The following is a 20,894-nucleotide window of genomic DNA, read 5'->3' as shown; positions in this document are numbered from 1 at the left end:
TACAAAACACATCTAAACCAATCCTCGCTGCATAAAACAGAATGCAATGCAATGCATACAATATAAATTATATAATATAATATATGATTTTATTAGGACTCTCTAGACTAGGACTCTTGATTAAAACAAATCTAATTGCAGTCCAGATCAATTCATTTTGTCATGAGGTCATGTTTTTTTTTTTTTTTAACTTAATTATATATACATATCCGTATGTATATATAATTAACTGTGCTTAATGAACATGGTAAATGGATTTGGCTCATACAATTTCTTTTGATATTTTCCCTAAACCAGCATCTTGATACATGCACAATTTTCTTTCCTCCACTGCTTTTCCTGGAATCACATCCCAACTACATCATAAGGATGTCCACAGACATGTTTTTTTTTCCCCCTGATCTTGTCGACCACAGACCACAGAGAAATGAATTGCTCATTGGAGATGGCGCTTGTGCCATAATGGAAATCTTTTGCATAAATGCTGACAGGGGTGGTCTGTTCCTTTAATGTTGGTGAATTATATGCATAAACCATTTAAAGAGTGGACCTAAATTCTTTAGTACAAGGATGAAAGACATTTGAGGTGGCTTTATTTGAATCTAAAGGCTCTATTCTATCTAGAGAACTCCCATTTAGGGACACATCTCTTTTATATAAGGTAATAGCACTGGGGATTTGACTTCCTAATGGAGATGTTTAAATGAAGCTTATGGTCTACTTCCCCCCAAATCTGACTAGTTCGAGAAGATAAATTCCCCTGTCAAGGTCGAGATGATCAAACAGATTACAATTATTTTATCCCTAGTCTTTATTAATGAGCACTGTCTTTCACAGTTATGTCGACTAATCAGGATAGATGATATGTCAGCCTCCAGGTTTGTTGTTTTTCACGTATTTAAGGAGTCGTAGGAGTTTATAAATTGAAAGATAATAAAACCCTACAGCTTGTCAGGGGAGAAACTGGGCTTTTGGAGGTTTTAAAAGGTTACGTTTTATGTATTGTGTGCATAACGCAAGCAAAGGGAATGATGTGTTGTAAAAAAGCTGTCAATTATCACACAACTGAATCCTTGTTCTTAGGGGGAAAAACAAAGAACCTGTAATGATCAAAGCTGATAAAAAAAACCAAAATATCATTTACAGTATAAGCTTTGACATTTAGACTACAATATTAACTCTGTTCTGAGAAGCCTTTTAATATTATATAATATTCCCAAAAATAAATCAACTTTTAGAATTCAATCACCTCAAGCTAAAACATAGAATATATGTAACTCCAAAATAGTGATAAACAGCAGCGTTTAACTAAATATTTTTCTTTAAATTTGAAGGTGCAAAATGTGACTACTTGTTGGAAAGTTTTAAGTTAGACTATTCTACTATGTTACCGAAAAATGCAGTTGAGCAACTGTTCCTCCATGCATCACAGTGACAGTAAAACTACAAACTAAATGTTAAAAAACATTTTTTTGGTTACAATGTCAAGTGCACATCCCTGACTCGGTCAAGTACTCTGGCGTTCAGCCTCTCTCTATCTCCTCTTCCTTCTTTCTCTCTCCATTTCCTTGCATTTGTCAGAGTAGTAACCCCTGTTGTCTCAGCCGAGTGAATCAGATTGAGCCCCTGGCACAGAATGAAGGCAAAGTCAACAGGAATTAAGTTTCAGTGCAACTGTTTACTCAACTGTGGCCTGCAGTTATTGAAATCTTATCCATGGTTTTGTGTGACGACTGCGGTAATGAATTCAGCATGCCTGTGATTTTCGAACCGACAACATCACGCTAAGTCAGAGAAGCACACGACAGACTGAAGCAATTCAGAGGACAGGAGAAGGCGAAAGCGAGAACCAATCACAGATGCTTCAGATTATTGATCGATTGCGATATACTCTAGTTACAGATTGATCTCAAGAAGACTGAAGGGAAAATCTAAATGTCAAATAAGTTTTATTCCTATTCGTTATCCAAAATAATAATTCCAATTTGCAACCAACATCTTACTAATTTAAACACAATACAAAATCAATATCCTATGTATGAAATAAGACCAAAACAAATCAGTTTTGGGTTGTTCTCTCCTCTCAAACCAGACGTCACGCAGACCTGTCCTGTTTGGCATTAAAATCAAGGCATCGCTCTCCTCAGTTCAACGACAGCCATGTTACTCCGGCAGACAGTTACTTCAGAAGCTCCCCATCCCCCACCAAACAACCCTTGACAACATCTCCCATCATGCCGTGGGGTGCAGATAACATACGACTGGCTGATCTTTTCAATGCTGGCCGGCTCAACACGCTGCCGTGTGACAGACAGAAAGAGCTTGTCTGTTTATTTTAGTCTGAGTGAGGATGCTTTGGGCGTTCTAGGTATATAATAAAAAAACGGCTGCAACACTCCACGCTCCGGTGCTTTGAATGGAAGCTCTCCAAAATTTCAACCTGAGTGTTAGGGATGTTTACAAAGCGACAGGTGAAATCTGTGGCACTTGGATGGACTCCGCACATACACAACTGTCTGTAAATTCCATTGCACCTATGCATTTGTCTGTTGATAAATATTTCACCTGAATGCAGATGCCGAGATAAACACATTGGCAACCAAAAACACAATCACAGAAAGAGCACTTAGTGCGTTTAAAAATTCAAACCGCTCTCAATATACATAAATAATCATAATAATGTGTTTATGTACTCTGGTTGGAGGGGGTGCGACGATTAAATATTTACAAGCACTTAAAGAGGGGAGAGAAGAATGCCGTTGACATGCGTTAATAACAGACAGGTGCAACAATGAAAGAAAGAAAAGGTAGGGCCGTAGGTAGGAATGAACAAACAAATTAAGGATGGAAGGAATGAAGAAAGAAATGGAAAGGAAGAAATAAAAGGAGGAAGGGAGGAACAAAGTAACGAACAAATAATCAAAAGATGGAAGGAATCATTTAAAAATGAAAAAAAGAAAGAAGGGAATGAAGGAAGAAAGAAAAGATGAACAGAAAGAAGGAACTAAACTAACTAACGAATGAACAATGGATGAAAGTAATGAATAAAAAGTAGGAAAGTAGGAAAAAGACAGAAGGAAGGAATAAAGGAAAAGGAAGAAAACTTAAAAAAGAAAATGTGAACGAATGAACAGATGATTAAAGTAAGGAGGAAAAAAGTAAAGACCTGCTGTTGCTGGAAGTTCACGAGGTCAGATGCTGTGATGTCAGAGGAAGGTGTGGCTTCTCTGTGTCTCTCCACACAAGGTGCGGCGCCGTTCTGATTGGCTGTTTCGTTTGTCGCCTCTGTCCCCGACTCTTGCATCATGACTTAAAAACCTGCAGCAGAGATGCAAAAAGAGTGTTAAAACAAACAAAAAAGCATTTTAAAACAATTCCACGCAAACGTCAATTTCCTTTCGTCCCGCTCAATTTCACCTTTCCCATCTTTCCCTTAAAAAACGCTAACAATCATATTCTGTTTGTTTTCCATCCTTCTGCTGGGCCTGAAAGAATGAAGAAACAGCAAAAAAGCAAAACAGAATGGGAACCCAAACCTCGGTCACGTCTCAGCAGAGAGGCCCAAGAAAACACACTCGCTCACAAACAAAACTTGTTCAAGTGAAATGGATATATTTACTCGCATTGCTCCCAGAAGAACCACAGCGCGATGGCTTTTTAATGGGAAACAGGGCAGGGGAGTTGGTTGGATTACAAATCTCAAAAATCAGAACTTCTCAGCAAACGTTCGCATCCAGGGTGTTGAGTTAACGCCGCGGTCCTGGGCCCGCACACAAATAAACAAACCTGAAAATATTCCCATGTACTTCCAAAAGTATTTCCAATAATACATTATACTTTAATGTTGCCTATTCAGGCTCACAAAAAGACTTTTTGTTCTTCCAACGCTTCCCATCTAACAGACCAATCCTGCGATGCACTAAAAATACTACTTTTCTCCTGATCTGTCCATGTCGTCCTGAGATAGACTCTTAGATTTATATCTTTTGCATTCATCGTGGCACTCGTTGGCAAGGAGTGCCTTGTAGCCCTGTTTCAGACCATCTTAATGAAGCTGACCAAGTCGGGCAGAAGTAAATTAACTTGGCTTATTAATTATTGATATGAGGCAGAATGAATGCCCTTAAAGCGGTGGGTGCTAATCACATAGGCAGGTGAAAATTGAAAAGAATTCAGATTTATAATGCTGACCCTCTCAGACAGTAATAAGGTGCTTGATAATTGTTCAACCAGGTTTGCAGGGGAGAGGCGGTTACAGACGCAGGAGAACACATTGGGGATTGACCCATCTGGACCCCCGAAGGGCTGCGGCTCTTCTGTTCCATTTATTGATGTAAACAAGAAGACTGGGACCAATTGGACCACATCAACTACTAGGCCAAAAAAAAAATTTTTTTTTAGGTAAATGTATATACGCACACACATACTGAGCTACATCGATGTCTAAAATCTCAGGGAGCCCTGTCCATTTCTTAACCCCTTAAATCACATATTTTAGTTTTATCTCTAAAACACCCTGAATACACTATGTAAATAAATCACAGGTGTAAATAAACTGCTCTATGCTCAAAATCATCCTTTCAATCAGAGATAAACGGACCAAGTACCTGGTACTCCCACAAACAAGCTGAGGCTTGTTTAGCAAGCTTCTCCCCCTTTCTGCCTCTTTTACGGTCTCATTTGTTCTTTCTCCTTTTTTTCATTGTGTTCCATAAAAGAGGGTGATAATGGCTATTATGCATGCACTGTCATTCCATACTAAATTTTCATAATTATAAAGGAAGGGCGTAAATTTGCGAATGCGTGGCATCTCTAAAAGTAATCATGAGAATGCGCCGGGGGGCTATTTTAATGTATGCGAAACTAGTGACCCACAATAAAGACGTGAAGCTGCAACGAATGCAAAGTAATGCACACGCGCCCAATTCCACGTCTGAAGAGGGCCAGCTAAAATTAACACCCAATTAATTTCGGAATTGACAAACAAATGAAACCCATAAATCTAGTTTCTCATTAAATTTCACCATGGAATAATTCAAAAGCAGCAATATCACGATAAAAAAAAAAATAAAAAAAAAAAGGATGAAAGAAAATGCCTGTTATCCATCACAAATATCAAATAGATGGAGGGGAAAAAATAATCTAGTGGAAGGGCATTAATAATGTCAACGGCTTTATGAATTAAGCTATTGTTTTAGTGTATCATCGTTATGATTCCAGCTTTGAGTTTCGACCCATTTTGATAACAAAAGTGCAATTCTTTGCTTGTGATTTTCTGTCTAGAATTTGGTACAAAAAAAGGCATGCAACATAAACATGAATAACAGACAAGCGAGAGTTGACAAGAAACAGATGTGTTTGTTGACAGTGTTTATGGTGGCTTTAAATAAAAAGAAAACAAAGACTTAAGGCAAAAACTTCAAAATAATGGAAATTCCCAGAGATTAAGCCCCCGCCACCAGGCACCTACCAAACAACCTCCATCATCAGATGTCTGCGCCTTTTCCCCACAAAACGCTTGCTTGCTAAACACAACAAGTGTTTGGAACAAACAACAGATAATACAACAAGGTCAGAATTTGCGTGTGTTGACGTTTTGTTCGGTTCATCTGATATTGCGTGCACACACACCAAATCATGTGCGCACCACACCTGGCCTACATAAAAGCATGAGCAGATACAGAAAAATCAAGAGCTTTCTCCCTTATTTATTATTTCCCAGGATTTGACAGTGAGTGTGTTTATGGCGAGAGTTTGTTTGTGTGTGCCGTGCACCAGGCCGGAAAGCAGACTCCATCAACGTTAAAAAGATGCTGTCATTCCGGTAAGTTGTGAAAGCCCACCTGCTCTTACAAGTCTTTGCTCTCACACCACCCCTGTTTACACAAGCGCTCAACAAAAGCACAACATTCTTACGCTTCAGATAAGTAGTCACAATAAGGTCGACAAAACCCCATGATCACACTGTTGTTTAGGTTCAACGTTGTTGCTTGTCTAGACAACACAATAATCTGTTCGACTGAAAAGGTGTGAGAGCATCTTGAGGTTTATCTTTTCTCAAGGATTCATGATGAGTAATGCAGACAGTTGTATTTTGGCTATGGGTAGTATGAACAAAATTATGACCTAATATTACAGTACAGTGTGTGACATTTTTAAATATGTTTATATGGCAATATAGTTGTGCATGAAATTCAACCCCAATATTGTTTAGATACTGTATTACAAAACCATGCAGTATTGTTTGGAACTTGGACAAAAACCAAAAGGTAAAATAATTCGGTTACACTTTCTTTTAAGGTGTCATTGTTACAGTGTATTATGAGTATTAATTGTTAACAACAAGTACTTACTATAGGGTTAGGGTAGGATTATGGTTTGGTTGAGGGTTAGTTGCATGTTTATGCATAATTTACTGTTATTACTGTGGTAAGTACATGTAACATATTTAACAAGGACACTGTAAAATAAAGTGTTACCAATTATTTATATATGAATGTAGAAATTTACTGATATAAAGATTCTGGCCGATACTGATAAGCTGATAATTATTTTCATTGTATGGTGAATAATCAATAAATGGACAATATTAAAATTCTACACTATTTTGGCAAAACAAACAAAAAAACAAAACAATATATATACACTGTATATACAAATACAAACTTTTTTGCTCATCAGCCACTGTGGATAGTGGTTTTCCAAAGCTACTAGCCACTCTGCATTTTCACTGGCCACAACTTTGACATTGATACCATATAGATATTTTTAATATTATCTCATAATTTGGCAGCCGATATATTAGGCTGCTGTCACTTTAAGACCTGATGCACAGACCCATTATACTGTTTTATATAGCCAATATACTTGGCTTAACGTGCGCACACTTTGGGGGAATGAGTAAAATTATGCACAATACGCGCAATCCCACGCTGAAATTCAAACCCTGTAACACCAACAATATTCATCTGGACCACATGAAACGAGTATGTGAGGAAGAGCTGGTATTGTGTATCCTGTGGAAGAGTTTCAGACATTTCAGTATCGATATGTTTCGAAAAATCTATATTTTTGACAACACTACATTGCATTTAAGATGCCTTTTTAAAAGACCACGATTGAAAAATGTATATTATATAAAATTTATACACACACACACACACACACTCACACACATTAAATAAATCCCAGGGGGACATTTAAAAATCTTTTAAAAAAAAGTAAAATAATTATACGTTTTATAAATAAGTTTACTTATGACTGCGATCAAGCCTCCTCAAAAGTCTGTCTATCACTATCTAGATATCGAGCATTGTGTTAGCTTCGGTTTGGGTCTTCCGTCTGAAGGCGCAACTTTGCATCATTCACACGTGTTGGCACAATCAGGGCTAGCAACTCGCCCTCGTGGAAAAGAATTGCTCGTCACCCTCTCAAAGAGGAAATGACAGCAGCAATGACATTCTGCCAAAAGTAGATCTCACAGCGAGACCAAACAGCCCCTCTAATCTCAGCGGGCCTCTCCAGGCCAGAAACATATCTCGACACTACTGTGGTGGCAAATCTGAGAACAAAACCCCACCACGTTTGGACAGACGGGTTTCGTCTTTTCTTTTGTGCTTTCTTCAGTTTGCTTCCAGACCTTGTAGGGCTAATGCTGGTCCGGCAGCTCCTACAAACAAAGCTCGCTATTTGTTTAATAACTGATTGCTGCCATGACTACGGTAAACAAGGGGGAGAACAGGGCCTTTTCTTTCTGTTTATGAACAAACATCTTCTCGCAAAGAGCAATTTAACATTAACCAGGTGGAATGATCAACAGATCCCATAGGTTACACAGAGGGCGAGCCGAAATGTAAACATTCTTTAGAGAAAGAGAGAGAATGGAAGGCGGCGGGCAAGCATGTATGGATAGCAAGGTCAATGCAAATGCAGCCCGTCTTGAATAAACAAACTCAAGGCAAACAAACAGTCGTTCTCCTGACATTTAAAGAAGCATTAGGACGAGTGGGCTACAGCTGCTAACGGTCAACGTGGATGTGAACTAGATACGGGTGGGAATGTGTCACTCAACAGGACCTCACGTTCCTCCTATACGTCCGGCTTCGGTCTGCGGAACAAACAGACACGCTGCATCATCCTTATTGCCTCCACGAAAACAGCACAAGGAACTTGTAAAACCAGTTAAACATTACCAGTCAATTACTCAGTAACTAGTGCTCGGAACATATCAATTATGGCTGTGGGTTCTTGTCTATACTCTATTTACAATGCGTCGAGTTTGATTGTACTGTTAACATTCACAATGGTATTGACTAAGTCAGTACAAAACAAGTATTTGATAGGTGGTGAAGGCATAAACAACTATTCTCTTAAAGGGATAGTTCAACTAAAAATGACTTACCCTCAAGTCAATCCAAATGCTTGGCTTCAGAAGAACTGGAATATACCAGTGGAGACATATGGATAATTAGTGTGGTGCTTTTGTCCTTTTGGGGAATTTGACTGCACAAATCTCTTTCCTTGAAAACAGAAGCTTGGATATGCTTCGTTATATCTACTGGAAGAGGTGCATAATCAATACTTTTATTCAACAAGGATGCATTCAATGCAAAAACATTTACATTTATGCATTTGGCAGACGCTTTTATCCAAAGCGACTTGCATTTCAAGGTACACATTTACATTCTTATCAGTTCAGTTCAAAACATCTTTTGAACTTTCTATTCATCAAATAATCCTGGAAAAAAATATGGTTTCCACAAAAATGCTGCACAACTGCTTTCAACATCGATAATAATAAGAAATGTTACTTGAGTACCAAATCTGCATATTATAATGATTTCTGAAGGATCATATTCAGTGATGTTCATCATGAAAGTTCAGCTTTGCCATCACAGGAATAAACTATTATTGTAGCACAGTTTGTGTAATATGACTTAAGCCATGAAAAATTTTTTAGGAGTGTAACTGAATGATATGCCTGATGAAGGTCGTGAGACCGAAACGTTGCTAAAAAAAAATGTGATACTCATTTGCAAGTATTGCTAGTGTGCGGAAGTTCCTTGTTTTTTTGAGTGTAACTGAAAAAAGCCCCCCCAGAAAACACCTCAGACCCCAAAGGGTTAAAATATATTAAAAGAGAAGGGCTAGTTTTTCGAGCACCGAGATGGTGAGTAGAGTGTTCTTCTAGAGTGTATTGAAGTATTGAAAAAGTCCTTTTCAGTTTCAGAAACAGTTGCTTTTTCAACTTGCTGTCTTCTCAGTCCAACCGCTCTCACATTCATTTCATTTACCTCTCCAAATCGATTTATCCCTACTCTGAAGAGCTGCAAAAACGAGTGATACAGGGGTCTAAACATATATTTATTACACATTGAGAGAAACGTAATAAGATCCTTGCGCGTGAAATCCAGATTGAAACATATCACCAGACCATCACCGCAAGCCAGTGCCGGTGCTCCTTAATGCTGCGCACAATGATTCAAACAAATAAGAACCCATTATCACACTACAAGCTTGAGAAATGAACAAGAAATGAACAATCAGGATGCCGTCAACCGGAAGACAACTCCAGCGGAGAGGCTAAATAGATGTATAATTTCAAGACGTACACAAAACAGTTTGTCTCCTCAATGAATTTACGACAAAGTCTGCGCTGCGTTTAAGGCCCTGCTGTGCCAAGACTATGATGGAACGCACAAAAGTAAGGCAGGCCACGGTATTTTTAGCGAAACAGCCAATAGAGACCAAAGTAAATAAGAAGAAGTCTAATGAGTTTTAATGCAGCCGCTACCAGGATAGAAAGGCCAATTTTGGGATGTGGAACTACAGTCATGAGCGGTTTACGACAAACTCCTGAGCGACTCTCCTTCAAGCGACATTGAAGGATTGGTTCACAGACAGCTTGGGATGATTAGCACGGCAGCGAAGAGTCAGTAACCGTGAGCCGGGTCTCAACCGTACGCATGTGAGGCATCGAGCCGTGGGGAAGGAGGCCTTCACTCAAAAGGCCCCACAGCACAACGGACAAATTACAACTGTCAAACACCCGCACGCACTCGGCAAAGAAAACAAGGCATTCAATCTCCCGCATCCTCTGGGACTGGCCAAAGTGCATATTGTTTTAATATTATTTAAAAGTGTGTCATATATTTTTAATCATTGTTACTTGAAATTCGTGCAACGAGCACTCCCATGGGTGGAGCGAACGCGGACTTTTGCGCAGAGGAAATGTGTCAACCGCGTATTTGTGGGACGGGGAGTTTAGCCTCCACGAACTTTGTCTAATTAATATTTCCAGTCTAAACCATGAGAGGGCCTGTATTATTAGAAACATTATCTTGGGGGTAAATTACCCAGTTGCACTGCCATAGTGTCAATTGGCATTAATGGAAAAAGGCAACAACATAACTACAGTCAAGCAGAGGGACCTATGAAATACTCGCTACCTAATTTGCAGGCCCAGTAGCATATGAACATTGCTTGCTAAAAAAATATAGCAAATTTAATCATCATTTAAACGCTTGAAAAAGTTTATTGAAATTATATCAAATGTAAATTAAATATATACTTTTGACTAAACAAACATGAATTCATTTCCATCACATTTCGAACAATGTATCGTGTTTGGCAGCATTCTGTAATGGATATGAATCATTACTATGAACAAATAATTAATATATTCACAATTTTTACATAATTTGTCAAAACTACACAATTAAGGGGAAATTTTATAACAATGAAACAAGGTCTGAAAAGGCATCTGAAAAGCAGAAAAAATAAATAAGGCACACATAAAAGTTTATAAGATAGTTTACTGTGACCTTATTGTTAAAAAAACACACACACACTCAAACAAGGGAGAAAGAAAGCAAAAAGTTCATTCAAGATAAGCAAGTTCTACACAGAACTGGTCAACTGTTGCAGTTTGTTACGTTTTTTACATGAGAAATTATTATCAAACGATCTAATAACAACCACAATTACCCTCTGATTTGTCAATACATGACAAGAAAATGTTAACACAATCACTCTATAAACACTTTTTCTGATTCATACTGTGTTGATTACAGAATACACAACAGGCATAGATCATGCTGATCGACTAGTCGTTTGGCTTTATCGGGTATAAACATGCTGTATAAATCTCACCAATTTTCAGTGCTTGCATGCACAAAACCCAATTTCTGCACGAAAACATTTGGCGTCACAGCTTACGTCTTGTGATCAAAAGCAAAAACCATAGGGGAACCCCGAAAGACTACTTTGCAGCATTCAGGAATCACATGACCTCTCTATATTTTTATACAACTAAGATTCTTCACCACAGACATCAAACCACAACATCGTTTGGTATACTTTCCATCCTGCATACTTAGGCAATATCGAGAAAGGGATATTGCACAGCTGTGAGGTGCCGGTGCCGAAATTAAAGACTTGTGCTCAAAAGTGAAACATCTTTCTGAATGTTTACTAGAAAATGAGCGGACATATGGCATCCATTCTGCCATATTGGTGTCATGCACCTATAGAGGTTTGTGTATTAAGATAAAACATATTAATACAGTATACTGAAAGGGTTAAAAAGAAAGGGTTGAGTCCCCTGTCTTCCATTAAGCAGTTAAACCAAAGGTAAAGGGCATGCTGGGGGTAAACGGCAAAAGACCTCGCGTGAAACCGATGAGCGCTTTAATGGAATCGGCTTTTTAACAACTCTTTTTTTGTGTTAAATACAGTCCGTGTCAGGGAGATGCGTCCCACCCATAAAGCAAGCGCAATGACAACGTACAGTGGGCACTAACGCAAGGACATAGTTCATCATGCCATTTTCTGCAATTCCCAGCTGATTAGGGTCATTATGTTGGAACCCTGATTTATGCTGTCATTTCCTCTCACCCTATCCTGCATCAATGAATCTTAATGAATTGGTAAATAAGGGTGAGGATTACACTCTGCGACAGCGAAACATTCCTCACCCTCCACGCCACCAGATTTATGGAGCCAATTAGGGACTAACGGAGAAAATTGGCTGGCAGGAAAATAATATTCTTTATGGTACAAAATGGAAAAGCATTCGCGCTGAAGGGCAATTGTATTGTCAGCATTAAGTCCATAAAATATCCCCTCCACCCAGTGAAAGAAAGAGAGAGAGAGAGAGAGAGAGTGAGAGAGAGAGAGAGAGAGAGAGAGAGAGAGAGAGAGAGAGAGAGAGAGAGAGAGAGAGAGAGAGAGAGAGAGAGACTTTCGGGCAATCTTTCTTAAATTACAAAAAGAAAGTGCATTCAGAATTATTCAGAATGATAAGCATTTTACTTATCACTTTATTTTATTTGTTCATTTTCCAACAAGGCTATATATATACACATATAAATGTATATATATATATATAAAATAACAGAAAAAAATATATACATACATAAATAACAGAAAAAATCAATTATGAGAATTAAGACGGTGACATTGTAGGATTTACTGCGAGTGCATTAAGGAGCTGTCAACATAAACGTGAAAGGGTAAAAAGGGATTTAATAAACACATGCACCTTGCTCATCCCATGGCCATGAATCATGCACCGGCACACAAATCGCCCTTTAAACCAGTCTTCTCCATGATCAAAACAACGGCGCCTGCCGCAAAACGGCTAACCTTCAGTTCTTTAATATATATTTTTTCCCCTTTTCTTTTCTGAGGTGACAAAATGTGGAAATACAAAAAGACAGCCAGGAGAAAAGAATATCGTGGGGGGGGGGGGGCAAGTATCTACGAAAAAAGCCCGAAGTGAGACCCACCTCTTCCTATTAATGGCAGCATCTTAGAGGCACACTCAGTGTGCTAACGAGCCCCTTTATGTATTACATATTGTGACTAGACTCGGAGCGTAACAGTGGCTCTCCACATCAAACAAGCAAAGGCCTGTTATTAGATGGAGGGCTGGGAGAGAGGCTGTGTGAAAAGAAGTGGAAAATTAAAGTTGAAGCCAAGCAGGAAAGGCTTTAATTTACTGGCATGTACAGTATGCAAATGAGATTACTCTCTGCTTAACTGCATCATTTATGTCCATAATAACGGCATCATCATTACGGGACTCAAATTAAATTACAGCGTAATTAGCATATCAAAGTGACTGGTTAAAGTTTAAAACAAATACCCAATTTTCGCTAATGAAAAGCTGTAATCGGCGCTCATGTAACTTGGAGTGAAAACAGCCTAAACAAATATGTGTTTTCGGTGGTGGGGGGGAGGGCAGGAAGATGGTGAGAGGGTTCTTGTCTCGCTCAAACGTATGAGGGAGGGGCTTACAGAGGCTGGATGTGTCTCACCTGGCGGACTTCACACCCTCAACTTCCATTTCCTAGAGACGCTCTGATCAAAGGTTCCATTTCCTACACTTGCCACTTCGGAGCTCATCAATAAAATACAAAATCACTTCACTGCTGATTCGATGGGTGGAAAAAAGTGAAAGTAATACGTGAGACAGATGGGGGAGGGATGACATATGAGGGCTTATAAACTTGCATTTGAAAGGGGAAGGAAAACACCTCCACTTTCCAGTCGAATTATCATGAATAATGACATTTAACTATTGCCGTCTACCAAAAGCAACTGCACCAAAAATGACAGCATTGCAACCCAAATCATCCCACAAAAACCATCAAACCCGGACTCGACGGATCACACAAACATAGTTTGTGTCATTCGTTCCCCCTGTTTTTGATCCGCAGCTTTAAGACTTTCATGTCACCACATTATTGATCTCATTCCGAATTTATGACGCACTTCTCTGTTCCCAGAGCAAAATCTGAGGTCTTCGCTCTCAGACATAAGTCAATCTCTCCTCACCAACCCGCCAGGACTTCATCTCAATTGACTTAGCCAAACCGCACCAACAAACGAATCAGAGCCTGTGCACATTACTCTTGAAATTTTAAAGAAGTGCTGTTTTATTTTATTCATTGAGGAATCCATTATAGACTGTATTCCTAAGAAGTATGTAAATGACGTGCCTTTCAAGGTAGAGTCGGGGCAGAATCCTCTCCATCAACTAATGACACCGCTCATTACATGCAGAACAGAGCGGAATGAAAGTGCTCCTGTCTGTGGCAGTGTCTTCCCTGTGTAAATCCCTATGAAATGCTAATATCTCACTTCTAATTAAAGGATACCAAGTCCAAATGTACCTACGTGCCAGTAACATAAATTTTATTAATGTTTTTTTTGTCGCTACAACCATGTCTAGGCTTCATTCCATTAATTCATATTTAATACCACTGCTGCTCAAGCATTCTTCTCTTTTTTTGCCTTTAGTTCTTTTCTTTTCTTTTCTTTTTTGAACACTTGTGGAAAAGATTACAAACAGATGCTCACTGTGAGCAGAAGCATCATTATGGGGTTGTGAAACTATATTTTTTTGCAGGTGCATGAGCGCCTGGCCACACAGACGTTTGCACAAACAGACTCATGTGCATATAAGGTAATCAGAAAAAAAACAACAACACTGAGTTAACCGGTATGGCCTCTCTGAGCCTGTATGCGTTTACTGTATTGACACATGTCTGCATGTAAACATGTTTACAAAAAATGTGCAGCCATTCTACGAATGCGACCTTGAGGTCTGCAAACAACGGCCACACAAAGTTCATTAAGAGGAGGTTAAAAACAATGCCGTTCCCTTTTGCCTCAAAGACAAAGCTGGCTTTTTACACTGCTTTTTCTAAAACACAAAACGCAGGGAAAATTGATCACTTGGGTATCATCGTTGAATTAAAAAGCCTACCTAATGGCGAGTATGAAATACGGCCTAATTAGGGCTTTGGTTTTATAGCGCCTGTTAACGTAGTTATCACTTACAACATTGTAATGTCAAAATCAATACGGATTACTTATGTCCTATCCGCCTCCATTCAGTGAGGTGACAATAGTGGATCTGTCTGTGCACTTATTAGGCAGGATTGAGCCAGACAGCGTTTGGGGAAAAAAAGATCTAAAAATGAATCTATGTGGCCCCGTTCATATGGCATTACTCACACAACCAAACCTAATCAAAGAAATTTATTCCAGCCTGAAAGTAGCAAAAACACTTGACAGCAAAATATAGTCACTGATTTACTACTGTCTGTAGTGTCTAAGAGATGACAGACAGATAAGATGGAATGATCGACAGAACGATAGAACGATAGATAGGACAATCGATTTTCAGACAGATAGATGGATATATAGAACGATCGATATAGAACGGCAAAACGATCGACAGAACGATAGATGGATGAAAAACAGACAGAACGATCGAAAGATAGATGAAAAAAGAGAAAAACAGACAGAACGATCAACAGACTGATAGAACAAATCGACAGACAGAACGATAGAACGATCGACAGAACGATAGATGGATGAAAAACAGACAGAACGATCGATAGATAGATGAAAAAAGAGAAAGACAGACAGAACGATAGACAGAACGATCAACAGACTGATAGAACAATCGACAGACAGAACGATAGAACGAACGACAGATGGAAAGAACGAACGACAGACAGACATTTGAAAAAATGTAAAGCTCATTTTCAAACTGATATGAAACTGAAATAAAAATGTTATCGATTCAAAAAAGTGCACATTTCAATGTCCAAACCTAAAGGTAAAGAAAAAAAGTAAAAGTAAAAAAAAACACCCCAAAATTGTAATCTCCATTTAAATCCATGTTATGACAATATGCCCATAGATAAGGTGAGCCTGCACTGAAGCTCTGCTTGATTCAGATATAAGGTTACAGTGGATGACCTTCAACATTCCTCAATGTCCCAGAATGCCATTCATCTACAGCTGCAGATAAGGCTGAGCAAATATCATGAGCATGAGGATTTTAGGATTGAGGTGAGGCCGGCCACATCCTTAACCTACAAGGAAGAGGGCGAAAAGAGATCTAGCCTTTAAGCGCCATTTCCTGAAGGATCTGCTGTAAAAACACACATAAAAAAAGAAGCCATATCCATGTCCTGTCATTTGTCTTGGCATTAGCGTTTTTCATCGTCCCTTTGATGAAGGCTCATCTGACTAATCACATAAGCCATGTGTTCTGAACATCTTCATTAAATCGACAGGATTCTTAAACGCGTTACAGACATGAGCAGAATAAAGGTCCTAAAGTTACTCACCAATCAGAGAAGAAGATAAAAGAGCTTGATTGGTCATACAGCGCGCTTGAAGAGTCTCATGTATGAGGGCGCAGCGGTGACAGGAGGGACACAACCTGTGACTACACTAATCTGTTCTGAAACACACCAACCCTTATCCCCTGCTGATATATACCTAAACAAGACAAACACAGACAACCAGTGAACAGGCAACCACAACAAACAAAAGAGTGAAAGACTGAAAGAGAGAGAGAGAGAGAGAGAGAGAGAGAGAGAGAGAGAGAGAGATACAAGACAAAAGAACAGAGAGAGATATACTAATGAATTTACAAACAAAAATAAAAATAAATGAATCCAAAAACTAAAGATATTAATAACCATAACAATTTCAAAAAATAAATAAATAAATAAAATAATTCAAAATAAATCAATAAAATTGATTAAAAATGAAATTTGACCATTTATAAAATAAAGAAAAATGGTCTAAAGCAATTTTTGACCATTTCTATAAATGACCAAATTTATAATCATATATTTTCAGGACAATTAAGAAAATCCTTCCCAAATATCATAAAATAATAATAAAATAATATAATGATTATAGATTTGGGCATTTATAATATTATTTTCAGGAAAATTAAGAAAATCTTTCCAGTCCTGTTTCCATTTTCTTCCCAACTATCTAAATAAATAAATAAATTAAATTAAATAAAAATACTGATTATAAATTTGATTTAACAATTTTAGACCATTTTTATAAATGATCAAATGTATAATCATATTTTTATTGACAATTAAAAATTGTCATTTTTAATATATATATATATATATTACACATACATATATATATTACACATACATATATATATACATATATACACATACACACACTCACACTACCGTTCAAAAGTTTGGGGTCAGTAAGATTTTTTATGTTTTTAAAAAGAAGTATCTTCTGCTCACCAAGGCTGCATTTATTTGATTAAAAATACAAACAAAATCAGTAATATTGTGAAATATTATTCCAATTTAAAACAGCTGTTTTCTATGTGAATATATAGTAAAGTGTAATTTATTCCTGTGATCAAAGCTGAATTTTCAGCATCATTACTCCACTCTTCAGTGTCACATGATTTTCACAAGAAATTATTCAAATATGATGATTTGATGCTCAATAAACATTTATGATTATTATCAATGTTGAAAACAGTTATTTAATTTTTTTATTTTTTATTTCATGATGCTATGATGAATACGAAGTTCAAAAGAACAGCATTTATATGAAATCTAAAGCTTTTGTAACATTAAACACTACCGTTCAAAAGTTTGGGGTCAGTAAGAATTATTTTATTTTATTTTTGGGGGAAAGAAATAAAATAAATCAATACTTTTATTCATCAAGGATGAGTTAAACTGATCAAAAGTTACAGTAAAGACATTTATAATGTTAGAAAATATTCTATTTTAAATAAATGCTGTTCTTTTGAACTTTCTATTCATCAAAGAATTTTGAAAACAAATTGTACACAACTGTTTTCAACATTGATAATAATAATGAATGTTTCTTGAGCATCAAATCATCATATTAGAATGATTTCTGAAGGATCATGTGACACTGAAGACTGGAGTAATGATGCTGAAAATTCAGCTTTGATCATGGGAATAAATAACAGTTTAAAATATATTAAAATAGAAAACAGACATTTTAAATTGTCATAATATTGCACAATATTACTGTTTTTTTTTTTTATTGTTTTTTATCAAATAAATGCAGCCTTGGGGAGCAGAAGATACTTCTTTTAAAAACATTAAAAAAATCTTACTGACCCCAAACTTTTGAACGGTCGTATATATATATATATATATATATATATATATATATATATATATATATATATATATAAAATACTTTTATTTATTCAAAATATTATTTATTTATTTTTCATTTTATCACAATTTTCTTAATTGTTATGAAAATATGATTATAAATTTGGTAATTTATAAAAATGGTCTAAAATTGTTCAACCAAATTTCTAATCATAATTTTATTATATATATATATATATATATTAGAGGTGGGCATAGATTAATTTTTTTAATCTAGATTAATCTAGATTAATTTTGAAATTAATCTAGATTAATCTAGATTAAAATGGCTCATTTGAATTCTGCCGAAGGCATTCAGAGTATGTGTGCTACCCAAATAATGACTATAAAAGTAAGTCTTTGAGAACGGGTTTCTCAAGCCAGGTGGCGCATTAGACCAGGTGCTCATCTCCTGTTTCCAAAATGCATCACAAACTGCTTGAGAAAGCTGTTCTACTCATAGACTGTAAAAGGTTACTACTGTACTGTTACCGTCCGTAGGCAACATTAGGTAGGCCTATGTTATTATCAACTACTATAGGCTATCAATTAGGGATGGGCGATATGGCCTAAAATCCATATTGTGATATACATTGCAGCCTCTTGCGATAACGATATTATAATAAAACCATTTCAGAACAGGTTACACAGACCCTGCTAAACAACTGCTAAATGTTTTTGTTTTTTTGTTTTTTTTTGAAAGGGTGTATGTAGTTTTGAGAACATATATTGTGCAAAACTGTAAGTATACAACATAATTTTGCAGATAAATAAAATTTAAGTACACTAGCTGCAGAGACTTAAGTAGGTCTAATGTTTATTATGGCTTGGAGCTTATGAAACCCCACATTTAAAATTAGAATATTGTCTAACTGATGTCTTTTCAGTTAAAAAGAAACACAACAACGATTCTTAAAATCGGGCGCTTTTAATAAAAAGAGATTATGTGCTACACCACTCACTAAGATATATTGGGAAAAATACGCGCGCGCTGGTATTCAGTGATATGTTTCGTTTTGAATTTGAGGTGGTAGAACGGATTAGTCGTGTGTTAACTTACCGAACTGTTACCACACAGTCTAACGTCGGACGGCTTAAATACAAACCAAGTCCAAATAATGGATGTTGCACGGATCTTTTACACCAGCTTTCACTTTCAGCCGTGTTTACTTAAGATGACGACGAATATGATGCGTTGCAGCCGGGTGTTCCTCGCGGCCGCGGGTAGATTGCGTCATCATAGCTTGTGTAGTTTGAGCCAGCTCCCAACGCTCCCAACCCAACTTGGAGAATAGATTAACGGCGATATTTTTTTTATCGCGCGATAAGAGTCGCCGATAACGGCCCACCACTAATATATATATATATATATATATATATATATATATATATATATATATATATATATATATATATATATATATATATATATATATATTGACAATTAAGAAAATTGTTACAGTATTGTTTCCATTTTCTTCCCAATTATCATTATACCAAAAAAAAAAAAAAAAAACATTGAATCAGAAATATTTAAGATTCATCCTACACTCATTTGTATCCGCAAGTAGCAAATTATGACTGTTATGTCAACTAAAGGCTATTGGCTATTTTGATATGTCCTGCCCCAACTTCCTGTTCTAATAGGAAACCGGCAAACAAACCGTTGTTAAGCAAGCTTGTGAGGAAAAGATGAAATATGAATGGCTGTGAACAGGGAAAAGAGAAACCAGTCAGGGAAAAAGCCTAATTATCATTAGCGATCATAAGGTTGAATAATGTATGAGAGGACAAGGCCTGTGTGATATGTTTCTTGTTGTCTAAGTGTCAGTTTAAAGGCCCCTACCCTGGGCCGGGCCCCTGGCCTTCCTTTTGCACTGTTTTAACAGAGATGAAACCATATTAGGATGTGTATGCTAAAGTAAACAATAACATAGTTGCAATGAGATGGAAATTTTTTTCAGCTAATGGTGTTTGTCATTCCTGTTTTCAGTCCTGGACTTAAGCTCTTTGCTTCTTTCTCTTTTTTTCCACGTCTTCTTTCTTTTTTCCCTCCCTCCCCCGAGCTTGGGAGGACTGTGTTTATGAATAACAACTAAAGCAGCCAGTCCTCGACCTGCTGCAAAACACACAGTAAACAGATCTGCTTTTAACGTGCCTGGTCACTTTTTTTTTTTTTGTTGATAATGTTGAATTAGCTTTCAGTCTACAGGGAAGAAGACTTCAACCAGAGAAGTGACAAGTAAAATGCATGCCACTTTGTAATTTATTTTTTTAGCCCAAAAAATTACATATTACAGCCCAAGTGCAAAGAGAGCAATTTAAAAAGTGATAACTTCCCCATAAAAAAGACATGTTTCATTCAAAGCAAAGCAAAGCATTCAAAGACTTTTTTTAAAAACCAAAGGCCCCTTTCATAACCACAAACTGTTCGCAGGCCTCTAATATATTGCATTTTATACTTTATACCCAACAGTTTATTATTGTAGTCTAGTATTATTTCCATATTTGATTATATGAACAGTCGTTCGTTCCTTTACAACTTTTTAGATTTTCAGTTTACTATTTTGAATCAAATGAATCAATGGAATGTTAATAATTTCTGAAATGTTCAGCACACACCCTGAAAATTTGACCCCAGTTTGAAAAATGCTAACTTACAAACCATCAAAATAGTACAAAAGTAGGACCTTTGCATAAATCACCAACCAAAGTGATACCACTGATATACTGTATGCCATTGTGAAATCAGTTAATTACATTCCCTTACAAAGGAAAATGCATTACAGTAATTGCAATAACAATATTTTCGCAATTCAATTTGGTGCCGAAAGTGGCAAAGAAATCACACATTTCACCTTTAACAAAGTCCAAAGTCAAACTCTTATTTCAGTTTAA

The 20,894-nt window shown here is 37.0% G+C and overlaps 1 protein-coding gene across 17 annotated transcripts in view; it reads right to left on the bottom strand.

The window, feature by feature from the left end:
- Nucleotides 1-20,894, bottom strand: part of foxp1b (forkhead box P1b) — a 196,802-nt gene that overhangs the window by 100,037 nt on the left and 75,871 nt on the right. For 15 of the 17 annotated variants that reach the window (XR_013822614.1, XR_013822615.1, XM_079884500.1 and 12 more), the window contains one exon: nt 3,167-3,318. Coding sequence is in view for 15 of the 17 variants with exons in the window: in XM_079884500.1 (XP_079740626.1) it covers nt 3,167-3,307 (141 nt within the window). In the remaining 2 variants the exon portion in view is untranslated. Of the gene's footprint in view, nt 1-3,166; nt 3,319-16,151; nt 16,270-20,894 lie in introns of those variants that run through there. The other 2 variants (XM_079884493.1, XM_079884505.1) reach the window with 1 other exon arrangement.

The sequence above is a fragment of the Squalius cephalus genome (assembly GCF_949319135.1).
Source record: "Squalius cephalus genome assembly, chromosome: 10".
Lineage (NCBI taxonomy): Eukaryota > Metazoa > Chordata > Actinopteri > Cypriniformes > Leuciscidae > Squalius > Squalius cephalus.
This window is presented reverse-complemented; position numbering and strand designations above follow the sequence as displayed.